The 18,680-nt window shown below is 44.1% G+C and overlaps 1 protein-coding gene across 1 annotated transcript in view; it reads right to left on the bottom strand.

Moving 5' to 3' along the window:
- Alk (ALK receptor tyrosine kinase) overlaps positions 1–18,680 on the bottom strand; it is a 733,404-nt gene that overhangs the window by 191,759 nt on the left and 522,965 nt on the right. The window contains exon 5 of the mRNA XM_038319976.1: positions 9,409–9,536. Within this exon, the coding sequence (XP_038175904.1) occupies positions 9,409–9,536 (128 nt within the window). The remainder of the gene's footprint in view (positions 1–9,408; positions 9,537–18,680) is intronic.

Raw genomic sequence — 18,680 nt, 5'->3', positions numbered from 1 at the left:
TTTATGTAGTTGTAATTTGAAAGTAATTTTCTTCTGGGAGTACCATGACCTCAGCACATCCATTCTTTATTTATTTATATTTAAAAACTCTTCTTGGATCTAGCCTCCATTTTAGGGTGAGTTTCAATGGTTCGATATTTAAAACAATAACCCAAGCAATCGTTATTGTTCCTAAGCACTCTATAGGCATTTGTAATTGGCTTTATTAGTGAGCATGAGTCAGTCGTTCAAAGTAAGGAAGTCATTGCCAACAGTAGCTGTTCACTGGTAGGAAAAGGGAAGCCAGCAAAAGACCTTGGTCCTATGGCCTGGCTCTGTCTCGCTGCTTTGGATTTTAGTCTGCTGGAAAGAGGCAGTGTGAGCAGCATGTCTAAGGACTCCCCAAGTTTTCTGTCTTCCCCACAGGATTAAACAATATTAGTTCTTTGCAAGGCATAAAGAACTCTAGGCACGAGGTCACAAAGTGACAAAAGAAATGGCATTATTGGAGGTGAAGGTGCCAGTTGTGGGGGAAAGAGGAACAGCTGCCTTTAAAACCACAAAGCAGATCTAGGCTATTAGAGTCTGCTGGAAGCAAGAGAGTGTCCACTCCACCCCATGGCTTGGACAAGGCGCAGATGGAAGGCAGAGGTATGTGGGACTCTGCAAACGCCGCCTGGGATAGCTGTGCAGAATCATTCTGCTCTGGTTGCAGAATGAGGAGACTCAGCTTAGTCAAGGGACGCTGGAGAGAGGAGGCAGGGGTATTTATCATGCCAGGCACTGGCTAGGAGCTCTGCACACAATATCTGTTTTAATCTCCCAACAAAGCTATAATTATGTATTATTAGCCCATTTAATGATGAAAAAAAAAAACAAAGCCCACAGATTTAAAAAACTCTTCCAAGCTCACAAAGGTGGTAAGCGACAGAGCTGAGCCTCCACACTCATTTGGTCTGATTTAAAAGCCCATAATCTCCCTCCTACATTAGGATAAGCAAACCTTTATTGAGCACTCACCATGAAAACAGCGCTCTTAGTTGCTAATTGAGACACAGGAATGAAAAAAAAAAGACTTTGATTCTAGGAAGTTAGCATCTATTGAGTGAGACACAGAAATAACTCTGAGAGAAGTGGATTGTTCTAAAATAGAAAAGCATGGAAACATGATTCTGAAGTGAGACAGAAAATAGTATCTCAGCTGAGATCTGAAAGAAGCGTGGGGCTGCGGGGAGACAGCCCGTGCTGCAGAGCAGGCCTGGAAGGAGCTTCGAGCCGAGGAGGTGTTGGGAAACGCTAGTCAATTTCAATAGCTGGATGAAACCATGACTCGTGTTGTGTACGCATAGGTGCATACATTCCTGTGTGGGTGGTGTATGTTTGCACGTGTGTGTGTGTGAGTGCATGTGCACACGAGAAGTTTGTGCATGGAGGCCAGAGGTCAGTGATAGGTCTTGTCCTTAATCTTTGTCTATTTTTCTAACTTTTTTTCTGTGTTGTAGACAGAGTCTCTCATTGACCCCATTGCTCATTGGGTTGGCTAGCCTGGCTTGCCAATGAGCCCCCAGGACCTTCCTGTTTCTGCTTCTCAATGGTGAGATGATAAGATTGTACTGCCATGCTCTTTATTTCTTATCATAGTCATTTATTTTTAACATTGGTTCTGAGGATTGAACTTAGGTCCCAATGCTTTACTGACCAAGCCGTCTCCCTAGCTTGACATAATTATAATGCTTACTTTTAAGTGACTTAGCCTACTTAATAAAGTCGAGGTAAGAGATTTTGGGGAAAGAGAGTTAAGAAGGGGTGTTTTGAAAATAAGGTTCATCCAGTACAAATCGGGTTTCTCTGGAGGTTGTGACTGTGGTTTCCTTCTGTTGTGCAATTCCAAGGAACAGGCCCCATCTTTGCAGAGTTGACTCAGTCCCTTGAAGTGACAAGCTGGGCTGAGTGGCAACCTCTCAGACCAATCTTATGTGGTTTTCATCACCTACTGTGCGATTGGCCATTAGTCCCCATCACCAAGCTGTGCAGGGGGCCAATTTCTTCCTGTGAATGGTGGCTTCTCCATGGGGAACCGAGAAGCAAGGAGAGAGCGGCTTATTTTAACTAGCTTCTGGCAAGGAGGGCCCAGAGAAGTTTGGCAGCCCTGGCATCCTTTATGCTGCATCTCTGAGTCAGTTTCTTATTGACCCTCAGGATGGGGTCAATGCAAGGAAAACTATTGACATATTGCTATTCCCACTTTCAATTAAAAAACAATCAATGTGCCAATTCTGGAGGAGACCTTTAATGTCCTTTCAGATCTGAAGGGTAGACTTGTCTCCGGAAATGAAGAGGTGAGAGAGGGGACTGAAGTTCAGGTTTTCTGATTGCTGCTTCAGTATTAGTCCATGGTCTTCGGAGAAAGCAACAGTGGAGCTAGTTTGTAGGAAGACATCCCTGCAAATGGAGCAGCTGCTTGATATCGCTCGTGTGAATTAAGTGTAATCTGGGATGCCCTTTGGGGAGCAGTTTCTGTATCAGATAGAATGAAGATCTTACAGCCACCATGCCACACTCAACCCTAGATAGGAAAAACATCTGTCTATTAGGGTCAGTAGGTTCTGAGATTTCTATATCCTGGGTAAATGTCTGTTTAATGAACAGGCAGATGCTCCAGTGGATGAACGGGCAGATGTACTGGTAGATGCAGAGATGGGTCTGCTGCAGGAAGGGGGAGGTTTTATTCTGGTAACCCCAAGACAGAACACTACTGCAATCTCCATTTATAAGCACAGTTCGAGGACCCTGCTGGGGCACGGTTTGCTGCTGGAACACATAATGCCCACTTTGGACCAGTCTGCCAGGAGCTCATGGCGTCATCCCTCATTTTGCCCAGCAGGATTTTGGAGCCTACCTCAGGCTCTGGTTGGCTTCACATGCCTGATCAAAGAATTGAGCTTGTCTTTTTGGCCTCTCTCATTTCTTCGTATCCCCTCTTGGGCTAAGGAGGGTGTCCTTCATTGCCCACCATCGTCTTTGCTGGACCGGCTGGCATAAACCATCAACCTTTGCCTGAGAATGCTCACACTAACTTTATGGCCAGCACACGGAAGCAAGGCCCCACGTGGGTAAGAACTCATCTTATAAAATGTTGTCTGATATTGAAAGTATTTTAATCTCTATTTAATCCTGATCTTTCAAAAAAGGTATGCAGTATAACTGGTTTTGGCTTTCATATTTTATGTGAGAACAGAATTATAGGATCAGAAATCTAGACCACAGAGAGCTGAAAGCCAAGCTGTCTAGTGGTTCTCAAATTGTATTTTAGAAGTCTCATCATGGGGCATGCCAACCTGTAGAAGAAGTGGTTCTGGCCCCTATTTTTTTTTTTTTTTACCAGTTCTGCAAGGGTAACTTTATATACTAGACTTCAATGTAAAACTTTTAAGCATGGTTCAGCTTTTAAAAGAAGAGTGTGGTTTAAGGACCTTCAAGGCAGTCCCAGAGAAGGTAAGATATTAGTGCATCCCCAACCCTGAGGACAGGGTAACTGTGGCCGCAACCCTGAGTTTGTTCTCTCAGGTCCTTTCTCCCTTCTGGCCAGTGAAGACAGTGAATGTCCTCATGATGCCCTCCCTAGAGGTATCAAGAATGCAAGGGACCTAGACAGCTTTTGGGTGAGAAATCTGTGAGCAAGTTGAACATGACTCCAGTCTTGGAAAGCTCAGTTGTGTTTCTTGCAGGTTTGTGAAAGAGAAGAGGAATTCTGGGGGTAGGGAAGAAAGTGTATTTAGGCTCCCGCTGGAGTCGTTCGCAGCTTTCTTCTCATTTTACACATGTTGGTCCTTTGAAGTTCTTTGCTTTCCTTTGGACCAGCAGGCAGTGGTGTATCCCAAAGGTCTTTGACAATCGTGGAAGGGTGAGAGGAATGCGGAATTGATTTCTCAGAAACACTGAGGTCGAAGGAGACGGAAGGATGAAGCACAGTAGGCTAGTCAGAATGTAATATACATTCCAAGGGAAAGCTTTAGGTTTTCGGTCACTACACTTCGATGCAGTCACTCTTCTGGTGGTGACCTTCCTTAGGAAGCAGCTGAGAGTCAGATGGCTTCCAATCCAATTATCAGCTGTGACTCGGGGGTGATGACTTCATTCGCTGGGCCTCAATGTCCCCATCCAAGTAACAGATGTAATAACAACGGTACACAGCTTTTAGCACTGAAGTGAGGATACAGGAAACTAACAGAAACACACACAGAGCAGGGGGCCTGGCGTGAGGAAGTACTAAAAGAGCATTTACAATGTGTATTTTGCGAGTTGCTCAGAGCCTTGTGGATGCTGTTCACACCATTTCAAGGATCTGGTCCTGTTCACTCTGGGCCATGTGGTTTATGTAGGAATCTCTCTGAAGTTGGGGGCCTTGGGGAGTGACCTCTGGGTTGTTCGGCAATAAAAGGCTTTTTGTGAACAGGATAAGGGAACCCATATCCGCATGTCTCTGGAGGTTGATGTCCTGCTCAGCCATACTCAGGGAATAGACTGTTCTTTCACTAGCTTTTCTGGGAGAACACCCAATTTCAGGCAATTTCTACTCACAGCGACCTTCATTTGGAAGTAGGTTCACTGCACTAGCCTGGAGCTATGAAACAGGATCAGTATTTATTAATCAATTGATTAACCAATCTGTCAACAAGCATTTGTGTGTTGTTTCCCACATGCTTGGCACGGTGATAACTGCTCCCTTGAGCACGCAAAGAAATAAAGGACAATGTATTGAACCTCAAGTTAGAGTCCCCCAATGACTACTCGGCAAACGACTGCGGGATTTGGATGCAGACGATGTCAAAGTCTTCCAAGCAGGATTTCAGTGGCTTCCAGTGACACATCCTGAGCAAGGAGGCACAGCACAGTCCCCACAATATTTTCTGACATGGGAGGGGATAAGGGACTAACTGTGCCCCATTGAACAGACTGCAAGGAAAGGGAACACTGCAATTTGCAGTGTGAGAAAGATGAACAATAGTCTTAGGGAGACCACCTAACTGATGCCAAAGTCCATATTAGTATACAAAAAGGATATAAGAAGAATAAGGCATGTGGCTAAGAAAATGAAGTCTGAAGGATAAATTCAAGAGTCGGCAAAGTAGCCAGCCAGGTGGGACTGGCACACACCTTTAATCCCAGCACTAGCGAGACAGAGGCAGGTGGATCTCTGAGTTTGAGGCCAGACTTGTCTTCCAGGATAGCAAAGCAACACAGAGAAACTCTGTCTCGAAGCAAACAAGCAAACCAACAACCAACAACAATGAAGAGTCAGCAATGTAGCACCTATGATAGAATACAAGCACAAATAGAATACAAAGCGGCCGTAAGCTCAGTGTTCTGGTCCATTTAGTGTAGGGATCAGAGGAGCAGGAAGGAGTAGAGAGAATTCTACGGCATCCAGTAACAGATCAAACTTCAGCATCTGTACCTTCTGCAAAGGCAAGAGAGTGTCAAGGATGAATCGGTGGCTTTATGATCAGATCAACTTTGGATCCGGTTTTGCTCCATGTTTTAGAGATCTTGGCAAGTTTTGAAACACCCGTGACTTTCACTTTTCCTGCTTGTGGGATGAGAAATGCCCCGATCTCTACCATTATTGTAAAGCTGTGGCAAACAGTACACAGGAAGGGGGGGTGGACTCTTAGCCTCAGCATCTGCAAATGCCCCTTCAACATTGGGGTACTTCAACTGAGCACCCGTTAGATTAAGTGTGCACACTGTGACAGATGTCAGTATTGAAAGAGGAAATAGGTACATCTTCAGTTATCCTGAAGACACCACAGATAGATGTTGTGTCCTTTGCGGTGTTAACTGTGCCCAATATTTCCTGTTATCCCTCTTGAGATGAGCTGAAACAGTGTTCTTTCTCACTGGGGTCAAGAAAGAGGTGTAGAGTTATTAGCTGTGTTCCCCTTTAGATTTATCTGTTCCTCATTTTGAGGGGGAATCGAGTTACAATAGGGTAGAAGACTAGATACCTTGCAGGCCCATCTACACCCCTGGCTAGTATGTCATCAGCTCACTCCACACCTCAAAGATGCTATTTCTCCTCCTCTTTCCTTCATGACCTAACCAAAGCCATGACCCCAGAAACCACAGGCACTTGTCTGTAACACATGGGCCTCAAGCATGTACCATAGCATCACCCTGAATCCCCTTGAATTTTAAACATGTGAGTGTAGTTTTAGGGTGATTCTTATGTTCATATCTTGCCTACATCCTCTGAATTTGCTCCATTGTGGGAAGAGGGATGCCAAGTGCTCAGGACATTCTGACTTCACTGATCTCTGCTTTATTTTCTCACTGGCTTGTAGTGATGAACTGCCTTTGAAATTTCCTGCTTCGTGGAAATGTCTGCTGGGAACTATGGACCTGTAGGCTGAAGATGGGTGCCCCAATGGTACAGAGAAACTTTGGGTGACTGTCCAGGCATCAAGATATCTCTGTGATTTCTAGAGTTTTATAAGTTGCTTACTTCTCATTTACTTAAGTAATATTATATCCTTCTGGAGTCTTTGATGGAACTGAAGAATAGATAGATAGTTATAGTTGTTTTCCTTTGTTATGATAAAAGATAAAATAGATATAAATATTGTAACTGTAATTCTTACTTGATAACTATTTTCTTACATAAAATTTTACTATGTTAAAGTTAAAGCCTTTCTTTTTTGTTTAAACAGAAAAGGGGGAAATGATGAAGGACTCTCATTGGTTAATAAAGAAACTACCTTGGCTTTTTGATAGGGCAGGATTTATATAGGTGGAGTAAATAGAACAGAATGCTGGGAAGAAGGGAAGTTAGTCAGACGCCATGCCTCTCCTCTCTGAGGCAGTTGCCATGAAGCCAGCTACCAGGTCAGACATACTGAATCTTTCCCGGTAAGCCACCACCTTGTGGTGCTACACAGATTATTAGAAATGGGTTAAGCAAGATGTGAAAGTTAGCCAGTAAGAGGCTAGAGCTAATGGGCCAGGCAGTGTTTAAATGACTACAATTTGTGTGTTGTTATTTCGGGTGTAAAGCTCGCCGTGTGGGATCTGGGCAGGATGAAAAGCAGGCCTGCTCGTCTCATCACTACATTGGCTCACAACAGATCCTCCATGTGCATTGGTAGTTAATGTGTTCTGGGTAAAAGGAGGGATGCAGAGATCGACTGTTTCTCCAAGAAGACCATCTTGTCCTTGGACTTGGGGCCTCCAGACCTAGAGACAGGAAGGTGGCTAGACTGTAAGGACTTCCCCAGGTTTCTTGAACAGAAAGAGGCAAAAGAGGGTGCCCTGTAGAGGTTATTTTCTGACTCATGGAAGATCACTGAAGGAGGTGAAGTCCTTGTTTTGCAAGAATGGAGAAACAGCTAAATTACAAGCTTAAGTTCTATAACAGATTCACTGCCGTACAACACAAACCCCAGGGGGAGAATTCTCTAGGTGAGGGGGGCTTGCAAAACAAGGGATGAAACATCTGTGTACCTGCCTGAAATTCTTAATTTGCGAAGGCAAAGAGTTTTTGCAGAGCCAGGCATGCTGGTGGTATTTTGTGTGGGACCTGATAGCTGGGTCTTTGTACTCAATTGGGTTTTTTTTTCCTGATTTTTTTCAAATGGGATTATGCCATTTGTGTAAACTGACGTTTTTTCCATGTGACAGACAGTTTTATTAACTGGTAACATTTCAACTGAGGGTGCCTTTTGGATGAAACAGATCCTTAACATTTGTGAAGTTTGACGGCGTCCGGAGACCTTCACAGAGCCTCACATTCACAAATGCGGAAACATTCGCACACACTCATGGCTCAATCCCAAACCACATTTGCTCAAGCATTGCCTCACAGCACACGTTCACCACTGTTTCCGCTGTAACCAGTTCACTCTGTCACATGATGAGGAGTTTTCTTCCCCCCCCCCCCCCCACATAGAAATCAGTTATGACGGAAACAAGAACATTAAAAAAAATCACTTGTGGAAATTCTTGGAAGGTCATCAATGAATGGACAGTCACAGCAGCAGAAATAGCAGAGTAATTGCTCCACCTCACAACTAAGAGCATTAGTTTCAAATCCAGGCCTCTATACGCAACAGATGACTCTCTGTGAACGGGCCTTCATGCTTGCTCACAAACATTCTAAATGGAAGCCCGGTGGTGGTGGCACACGCCTTTAATCGCAGCACTCGGGAGGCAGATGGATTTCTGTGAGTTTGGGGCAGCCTGGTCTACAAGAGCTAGTTCCAGGACATGCTCCAAAGCTTCAGAGAAACCCTTCTTGAAAAACCAAAAAAGAAAAAAAAAATATCTTAAATGGAGAATTAAGGTCTATAATTACCACTGGCTTATTTCCACATTTCATTCTTAGGATGCTCAAGTCACAGGCTCCTTACACGAGAGTGCCCTTCGGTGGAGCTTTGAGCAGAAGCAGGGACAGAAGCAGCAACGAAAGTGATGCCTTCCTGAAGCCTTTCTTTACTCTCTACATCTGGGAAGGAATAAAGGATGCTTCTGGTACACAGGGAGCCTTCTGATGAGCAAGGGGGGCTCAGCCTCACATAGCTACCGCTGGTTTGTCTTAGTCTCTTCTCCATTCAGACTTGAAGCAATGTTTAATGAAACATGCATACAAAATAGGATGCTGAAAACCAGGATAGGAGACTCAAACCTACCGAGGGAAGAAGACAAGCTCATCAGAGGCCTAGGAAGGCCTGAATACCTTGATGAGTACTGCATTTGGCTCGGTTTTCTGGAAGCAAAGGTAAAAAGGAAAGAAAGAATAAAAGCTTACCTTGAGGTAAAGTCACAATGTGGCGTCTGTGCAAAAGAGATTCAATGACACAGTGGGCCACGCCCATTAGGCTTGCACTAAAGTAAGCTAAATTTCCACATCTAACCACTTTCAGTGTTGTCTGTTAAAGAGCCCAGATAAAACCAATAAAATTCCTTATGAGTTTTGCCTCCAGAAAAAGCCAAATAGTGATTATCATTAAGTTACGGGGAGGGCAAGAGGTGGATGGGGACGTAGGTGGAACAGAATGACAGAATGTGGATAACTGCTAGGCTGGGCTGCGGCTGGGAGGTGGGGATTCATATACTATTCTATTTCCTTGGTGTTCATTTACATTTTTCATGATAAAATATTCTTAAGTGGCAGGAAGTATTTGTCACCACAGAAGTCAAGTTAGCATGTTATCTAAGAAAGGCTGTATTCCACTTAATAAAGTTTTAAGATAAGTAGATAAAACCTTATTCTGGAATTTTTTAAAAATTGCTTTCCTGGGCTGTGGGGGCACTTGCCAATGTTCAGAATCAGTTCCTAATCACTGCAGACTTTGCATTCAAGCTAAATACAATCATTGATGTATTCAAGACAGGCCGGAGAGGAGAGAGAGAGACAAAGACAGATCCACGTACCTTCACTGCAGTTCTTTAGGGCAAAGAAGTCCACTGCAGACAGGCTTCGATTACCACTGGAGATGTATTCCAGGGCCACTCGGAACGGGTTCTCTGGGCGCCCGATTCTCCCATGCAGCACGGTCCAGCTGGATGCATTGGAAGGCAGAGGAGGGAAGCATAGGAAAATAGTGATGAGAAGCCAGCCCAGCCTGCAGAGACAGTCACTCCTCTGCAGTGAGTTCAGGTATCCCATTCTTCATGGGCACCAAGAGATGGAACCCCAAACGGTATTGAGGACAGTGACCCGGAGAGGAACATCTGTCTCATGTCTGTCCGGTGAACTCAGAAATCCCATTCTCAAACTCACTGTAGAGAATGGCATTTTCAGACAGTTGCAAATCTTTGACACCGTTCTGTAGCTAAACTCATAGAGGAAGGACATCCATCCATGAGATAACCCAGCAGCAGAGTCAAAGAACAGTTTCCCAGAGTTTATTAGCTTATTCATAATTATCAAGCAACACTTGGTTTTGGCCTGCCCAAAGTCTCATCCTCCCCAGGTTTACTATGTAGTTACTTATGGGAAGCTAGTGAGAATTACTTATTTACGGCTGCAAAATTAAAGTGCACCGAAGCATGTACTTTGGGGTAAAAGGCTCCAAAGATTGACATGGACTTCAAGAAACAGTGCAAACAGAAGACAGAAGCAGGCGCGATGGTGAGCTCTGCATCCATCTGTGATCGCAGACACTGACACCACCAGAGAGCAGAGGATTAGTCGAAGAAGCGTTCTTACACCGTGCTCAGGCCATTAACCTCCTGTCACTTATTGGAACACCCGGTTTCCTTTTCACTAATGACTCTGATATATATAAACATCAATGTATATATCACACTATATATCACAATATATACTACTATATACATAACACAATATGTATCACTATATATCTATAGCTATATATACTATATATATGACTGAAAGAGACAGAGAATGAGGAAAGGAGCTTGTGTTCATTATAGTTGCATATTTAAACAAATTTCTGTGAGGAATAGAAATTACCTGAATTATTATTTTTCTTTCTTTAGAGACAATTTTTCTTGTTTTTAAATATTTATTTATTTTTATTATGTATACAATATTCTGTCTGCGTGTATGCCTGCAGGCCAGAGGAGGGCACCAGACCTCATCACAGATGGTTGTGAGCCACCACGTGGTTGCTGAGAATTGAACTCAGGACCTTTGGAAGAGCAGACAATGCTCTTAACCGCTGAGCCATCTCTCCAGCCTTTAGAGACAATTTTATTGGGGTATAATTGCACATTATAAATTGCTTGCACTGATACGTAATTTGATAAATTAAAGCATATAAATTAGAGGTTTCTGACTTGGGTATATACCAAAAGATCACGACAGTATTCTATATTTTCTCACTACCAGGTTGGGCTGAAATACGGCAAGATTCAGGGTTTTGTGGGAGGAGAGGGACTAAATTTTTGTTTGGAAATCTTTAATCCCTTACACCAAACTATAAAGTGATGGTCACTGCAAAAATAGCAAAATGAAATCAAACTAAGTCTCCAGCAATTCTGAAAATTCAGGTAACTCAAGGCACCCGCTGTCTGGAGCCAGCTATAGGCACCACCTCGGTGTACAGCCTCGGCTGTGGTTTACCCAAGCGGCCCCACCCTCCATGTGCCTGTCTGTGACTGCACATTGCCACCCAGTGTGTGTCTGGAGGCCATGGACACGGATGATGTTATTGCTCACTGGTTGTGTTTTTAACAACTTGGGCATATGGTTGTGTTGAAGCTACCTGTGTAGTTACCTAAATTACTACAATCAAGGCCCAAGTGTGAGTCCATTTAAACTCTGAAGTGTGCTCTCACTCGCTCCAATGAGGCTGAAGGTCCATTTCTGCATTTTCTTACTAATGTCCTACCTGTTCCTTCTTTCCTGTCTTTGACATGTGTGTCTGTGTGGATGCATGTAGGTGCATGTAGGGGCATGTAGGTGTGTGTGTAGGTCCGAGGTTGACACTAGACATCTTCCTTAATCATGTTCTTTCTCAGTTTTTAAGACAAGGCCTATCGCTGACCCTAGAGTTGGACATTTTGACTAGACTGGCAGAACATCCATGTCCTGCTCTGGGAATCTGCCTGTCCCTGCTCCACAGCAATGCAATGGCACACAGATGCCACACTCAGCTCTTATCCAAAGTTAGGCCCTTGTGGTTGCTTGGAAGGCATTGTTCCAACTGAGCCACTTCCCCAGCCTGTTTACATTCACTGTTGGTGATAACGGTATTGCTTAAGGCAACATTGATCCTTCTTAAAGGTGTTTCCCAAGAGGCAGTGTTCTGTCTTGGGTCTCTGCAAGGAAGGGTTGTGAGGCATGAAGTGAATGTCTGTTGAAGGAAGTGGGGACTTTTGTTCTGTCTCTGTGCTTTTCTGTAGTTAATTCAGATCGCTAGAGTCAAGTCTTCAGCCATTTAATAAAAGTGGATTAAGTTTCCCCACAATAGATGCTGTAGAAGGGATTATTGCCGCTGTAAAGCTTCTTCTCTGTTACGGTACCCAGCAGGGTTTCCATCCCAAATAAAACTGGTGCAATTGAATAAGGAAAAGGGAGCTTTTCAGTTTAAATGTGGAACTGTCACAGAAAGAAATATTTGAAAGGAAAAATGTAACGAGGGGTTCTTAAGGAGAAGAAAAACAAATAAGCAGAGAACTCAGAATCTGCTGTGTTCTTCTGAAGCATAAAGGCCTCTGGGTTAGAGGAAAGACGGTCTTGAAAGGCGTGAGTCCTCTTCTCTTCTGCCCAAATCTCAGCTCTGCGCTCCAAGAATGATGGATTCTAATTCCAGGTACACAGTGGCCCTTGATCATGATTTCCATTTGTGTATTGGCGCTCGCCCTCGGGATAAACGTGTCAGGAGTTTTAGGGATTAGTTTCTGAGTTACTGATGCAATAACTTTTGCTTGAAATTCTCTGGCCTTTCATAGTTTACTGCCACGACTCCAATAACTTTCAGAGCAGTTGCCAAACATGTATTTTTATATCCAGGGAAGTTGGGACTAGGAAAGGGCAAAGCTCATACCCAGGGTCAGATTTGTTCAAGAGACGGCCCCAAAGCCTAGCGAGAATCGGATCTGAGCTCTCTTCTCTCTCGGCTTCCATCTTCTTGGCTTTCCTCCCAGTGGTCACAAAACAGGCTCATTAGGACCCTGATTCCCATGGTTTGAGTGTTGGCAACTCGATTGATGCTGAAAGGGGAAAGGTTTTATTCTGACCTAGAATCTTCTGGAAGCAGATGTGCAACCATATCCATGTGCTGGGGATTGGCGACACTCTAGGACGGGAGCTACAATCAATCAATCTGACAGTGTGGGCGTCCACCTGGACTTTAGGAAGCCAGAAGGATTGCATGGACAGCCTGTCACAACCCATTATCTTCCACATGTCTCTCTGGAACTCTCCAGTTCCCTGGTTCTGCCTCTGCCTCTCATTTGCCTGATGACTTTGAATGAGACACTTTGCTGAAAATGTCTAAAATTTTGCATGTTTTTCAACCAGTTTTATTCTCAAGCAGAGAAAATGTCTCCAATTTGCATGACTTTTTTTTTTTTTTTTTGAGGAAAAACCCTGACCATTCACTTTTGCTTAGTGATTGCAACATGATGAATAAATTAGAGGCTATCAAAGACCCTCTAAATCAACCAAACAAATAAACAAACATGAAAGCCAAGAGGGTTGGCTTATGAATACCAAGGTCTATTTCTAACCTTTTAGGAATAAAGAAGTCTTTGATTCTGGTTTGGGGCTTGTTTGGCCTTGGACAGCTTTCCACACCTCCTCGGGTGTGAGTTTCTTCATTAGCAAAATGTAGCCATCGAGATGAAAGTTCCCTCGGGGTCTTAATTGACTGCTGTTTTCCCTATCTCTAGCATTTCACAAGATGCCTGGTGACACAGCATTTTATGAAAACCTTGGAAGCTGCACTTAACAAATAATATCTCATTCAGAGTTACTTTGGAGACCAGCGATCGGTCTTCGGTTACAGATCTATTTATGCAAAGAGGCTCTGTCTTGCTCTTGTAGAGAAATGGAGACCTGTTCAAGGTCACACACTGAGGTAACCAATAATAAATGAGATCCAGTACTGCTCCTGGGTCCTGAGGCTCAGAGACAACATGGCCTATGGATCGGTATGCCCAGTCAATTGCATTCCTATCACTAAAATCAGAGACAGAGAAGGGTATAGATACTGGCATTGCTCGAGGGGCCGCTGGCATGACTTTTTAAGACTAGCCACTGGGAGTGGGGTGAGAACTCCATAGAAAAATACTAAGGAGATCTGATAGAGAAATGAAAGGAGTTTCTCAACCAGGGTAGTCCCTGCATACTTAAAGGAAGCTGCCTGGCAACATTGGCTGTTGAGCAATTTGCTGATGAGACTGAAGGGTTGGCCGCCCTCATTCAAGAGCATGGAGGCACCAACTTACTTTAATCTCTGAATGGAGGGACGTTTTATGGCAGCACGTGAGGGCCATGGATGGCGTTGACAAGACAGAATGTATCTTTCTTTGTGTTCATGCAGTGTCCTGGCATGCATACCAACATCAGGCTTCCTCGTAAGAGGGAGCTCTCAAGTTCTCAAGCAAACTGTTCACAGGGAATGCTTTTCTGAGAAGGTTTTCACTGATGCAATGTGGTAGGTGGGGCCCAGACTCAGGTCTCAGCTTCATAGCCTATGAGTTATGCCAGCCACCTTAGTGATTTAACTTCTGTGGGTTTCGCTTCCCTAATTTTTAAGATAGAGGTCATACAACAAATTTTGGGTCATCCTGGGATATGCGGCAAGACTTCATCTCAACCAACCAACCAACCAACCAACCAACCAACCAACCATCTAGTCAGCCAGCCAGCCAACCAACCAACTAACCAACCCATCTACCTGAAATGCCCAGCATAAGGTATAAGCCATAATGCCTGGCCTGTGAGATTATGTTGAGCATCTGAAAGACTCAGGCAAAGTAACAAGATGAGTTCTTGCCACACAGGAAGTCCTCAACAAGGGACTTATTCTTTTTTAAAAAATTATTTATTTTGTGTACATGAGTGCTCTATTGACTTTTTGCCAAAGAGGGCATCAGATCCCACTACAAATGGTTGTGAACCACCATGTGGTTGTTGGGATTTGAACTCAGAACCGCTGGAAGAGCAGCCAATGCTCTTAACCCTTGAGCCATCTCTCCAGCCCCCAAGGGATTTATTCTTAAATAAGAGCACAACTTTCTTTTCTGAGTCATACTGGTCCAGGTAAACATCTGCAGCCCAATTTCTTTATGAGACACAAGGTTGAAAGGATGGTGGATAAAAGAAATAGAGAAGAGCACTTAGGATTTCTGAATTAACAGCCACTGTATTTGTTTTTCTTTTCTGTTTTTTCCCTTTTGTTTTTCAAGACAGCATTTCTCTGTGCAACAGCCGTGGCTGTGCCAAAACTCATTCTGTAGACCAGGCTGGCCTTGAACTAGCAGAGATCTGCCTGCTGGGATCAAAGGTGAGCACCACCACACCTGACCCATGTATTTATTTAAATCAAGAAAAACATAATTGGGTCTTCATAACACTAACACAACTCTAAGAAATTATGTTGGAACATCCATCCCTACAAGAAGATTTATTAGCCTTAGAGTACAGTAGCTGACCAATCATTTTCTCAGAGCTGGGAAAAAAAACCCTCACATTTCAGATAAACCTCTGTTTCATCTTTGCAGCTTCCTGCAGCCTGGAAAAGGATGCTTGCTGCCTACTTCACGTTAGAATTTGTTAGGGTGGCACCTTCAGGTGTTACTGGTGCAATTATTACTGAAGTGTTTTGATATTGTGGGACCACTGAGCGTTTAAGATGTATACTGCAGATGAGTAACTCATAGACTAGTGAGAGAAAACTATATATCCCAAAGTTTATAATGAGTGGCAGGGCATCAGAGCTAAGTGAGTGGTACAGAGGTGCTAGGTGTTGCCTGGCAGGCAAAGGGATAGCTCAGACTTCCTGATCAGAACAGGTACCCCTTGAGGTTGGGGTGTAAGAGTGCACAGGAATTGGGGGAAAGGGTGACACAACTGGCATGAGGACCTGGGCAGAAGCTGAGCAGAGATTTATGCTCTGTATACACAGTGGTCCAGTCTGGTGACAGGGAATATTTATTTTTTCTTGAACTCCACAGGGAGGATGATCCATGTGTCTCACTTCCCTACTTTATTAATGGCAAGATGATGGATCCTTCACCATCGTGTCTCATGCAATGCAGACGCTCAGCCAATATTTGCTGAAGGAGAGGAGAAACAAGGGGACGTATTTCTATTAAGTCTGACAATATTCTGACATTTTCGGGCAAAAATTTATGTGGTAGTAGAGCTGAGTGAATCTAAAAATTCATGATCGCTCACTAATGATAACCATCATCTCTACCCAATAATAATGATGCCCTTCCTATGAGGAGGCACCAAAAGATGGAGGCTGGGGGAGTAGGGTGATGCAGGGAGGGGATGGTACATAAAACCACATGGTTCACCAAGTAACTCATGGTAGCTGCATTTGCCGAGAGCCAATAAGAAGCAATCAGTGAATTATACAGTCAAGACCTGGGGGTGTTTGGGTTCTCAAAGAGGAAAAAAAATAATCCCATCCGGTACACTGATATTCTCCACCTCACAGGTCAAGTCAATATCAGCATTACCTGCCACAGCGGCCCTTGCCACAATAGCAACTCTGATCCGAAGACAAACAACGCCATTAACATTCACTGAAAGTCGATCCAGGCTCTGCGTAGGGCTGGAGTTTGACACATAGGAAGTCTTTAAGACCGTCATCTTATTCTGCCCTTCTAAACTCCTTGAGGTTAGAGCAGTCTAGCCAGATCTTTATTTCAATTTCTAGCCTTGGAAAACATGGCTGGGGAGGTAGTCAAGCTTGGCGATATGTCCATCTTCGTGCTCTGTATTGGCCCTGACAGCCACGCTGTTAGCTGGTAATGAGCCTTCTAGCTGGGACAGACAAAGTCACGAGATGAGTTGGGGGTGGCAGAAGTTACCAAATCATACAGAACTCCCTGGTGTGCTGCTGGTGGTCATGATTAGGAAGTGTGACCCTGTCACAGTTCGGGCTGCTCACCGGACATTCTTCTACTGTCTCTTTGCTCAGACTCTCTCTCTGACAAGGGTTCAACTCAGGTGTGAAGGTGTGAAGATATGTTAGAAACGAGGAGCCCAGCCAGTGGGAGCTTGCCTAGATCAATATGAGAGGAATGAACACCAGCTGAAGTTCTTCATCTCACGCCTCAGGAAATACACACACACACATCTCAAATTTCCCTTCAAATATACTCTGTAGCCAGTAAAAACTATTCAGCATGACTCAGTATCCCTCCCCCCCTTCCTGTGGGAGATGTGCGGAGGAACATGCCCAATCAGAGTAAATTCCACTGGACAGTCCTTTGTTGCGTATTCACTTTCTGTGGTAATACCGTGTGTATGGCCTGTGGTCTTTCATTCCAGCAGCCATGGCTTTGCTATTTGCTTGCCCTTTGCAATGTCCTAGAAGTTAGAGGAGGGAGTCAAGACAATGGCTTAGCTTACAAAGTACTTATCTAAGGACCTGAGTTGGAGTCTCCAGCACCCATGTAGAATCAAGGTGCAGTGGTGTCCAGTGTCAGGGCTAGGGGCATCTGAGACGATGGATCTCTGAAGCTCACTGCTAAGTGGCCTAACCAAAATAGTAATCAAGAGACCCTGTCTCAGAAAAAGCAGAGAGCAACTGAGGAAGATCCATGAAATTGACTTCTGGCCTCCATACACGTAAGAACACGTATACATGCACCTGAAATATGTGCACACATGTACACATTCATAGCACACTGCACACATACTCACATGCAGACTTAAGTTTGCTCTGGAGAGGACTGGGAGTTGGTACTGGATAGGGACTAAGAATGAGATTTCTGGTTCAGGCGGATCCAGGTAGGGAAAGTCTGCCTACAGCTAACAGTGGCGCCAGGCTCTACAGAAGAGGGCTATCAACAGAAAGGGTGCCAAAGCAGGATGGGTTTGCTCTGGCGCCAGGTTGTCTTGTCTGTGACTTAGCACTGGCAAGAAGCTTAATATTATCAGAGATGCTGAATACATGATGGAGTGAACCCAGGTTCTACCACCAAGCTACATGCCCAGCTGCTTTGAGATTCTTCGTTTGGCTTATTTTTAGCCTCTTTTGGTTATCTTTCTCTACCCTCCCCTCCATGCCCTTTTCCCTCTCCCCTTCTCTCTCCTTCTCCCTCCTTCTCTTTTTCTTCCCTCTTCCCTTTCCTCCCCCTTTTCTTCTCTCCTACTTCCTTATCTCCCATTTTTCTTCCTTCCCACTCTTCCCATTTCCTACCTCCATTTAAGAAAAATGTATGGCTTAAGAACAGAAACTTTGAAGCCAGATTTTCTGATTTGTAATCTCATTTCTGCCTCTTACTGGCCATTTGACCTCAGGCCAGCAACCCAACCTCTCTGTGCCTGAATTTCCTAGTTGATATTGTAAGGGAAACTTGTAATAGAAGTGTTCTTAACTGGTCTCCATGTGACCAATTTGCCTGCCGGATTAGCATACACTACTTCTGTATTCAGTAAAACACTGTATGCCCTCGGAATGCTGTATGCAGTCACTAATGCTCAAGTTATTCTCGGTACCTAGCTCTCCCCTCTACTCCCATCACTTGAGTTATACACCCTCTGAGCATCAGTTATTTCCGTCCAGACCTGTTAGAACTTCTTCATGAAGGTCAACTCATTAAACTGATGTAACAGACAGTAGAAAGCTTTGGAAAGACCGACTAAGTTATTACCAGTACTGCTGCCAAAATAGGTCTAAATAGGGCAACAGAAAAGACCAGGGGAAAATGCTTAAAACCCAGAGATCTTAAAAACCATTTTTAAATTTTTTCTCCTTTTGATAAACTGATACTGAGCATCCCAGATGAAGGAAGGTGGTCCGAGTGTGGCTGGTGGGAGAGACACTGTGGAGCTCTGGTCACAGATGACCCTGGAAGCAAAGGTGGTGGCCTCTTATGTAGCAGTGGGCGATGAATCCACATTTGTTCCCCGTAAGCTAAAGTAAGACTTTTCAGGATGAAAGCTGATTCCCAATATGGATCAACAGCTATGGATCCCAATCTCATGGTCTAGGAGGGCTTTTCCTATACCTTAATTTGTAAAAAGGACTACACAGAAGATTCAAAAA

The sequence above is a fragment of the Arvicola amphibius genome, chromosome 2 (assembly GCF_903992535.2).
Source record: "Arvicola amphibius chromosome 2, mArvAmp1.2, whole genome shotgun sequence".
NCBI lineage: Eukaryota > Metazoa > Chordata > Mammalia > Rodentia > Cricetidae > Arvicola > Arvicola amphibius.
Note: the sequence above shows the minus strand (reverse complement) of the source record. Positions and strands in the feature narration are given on the sequence as shown.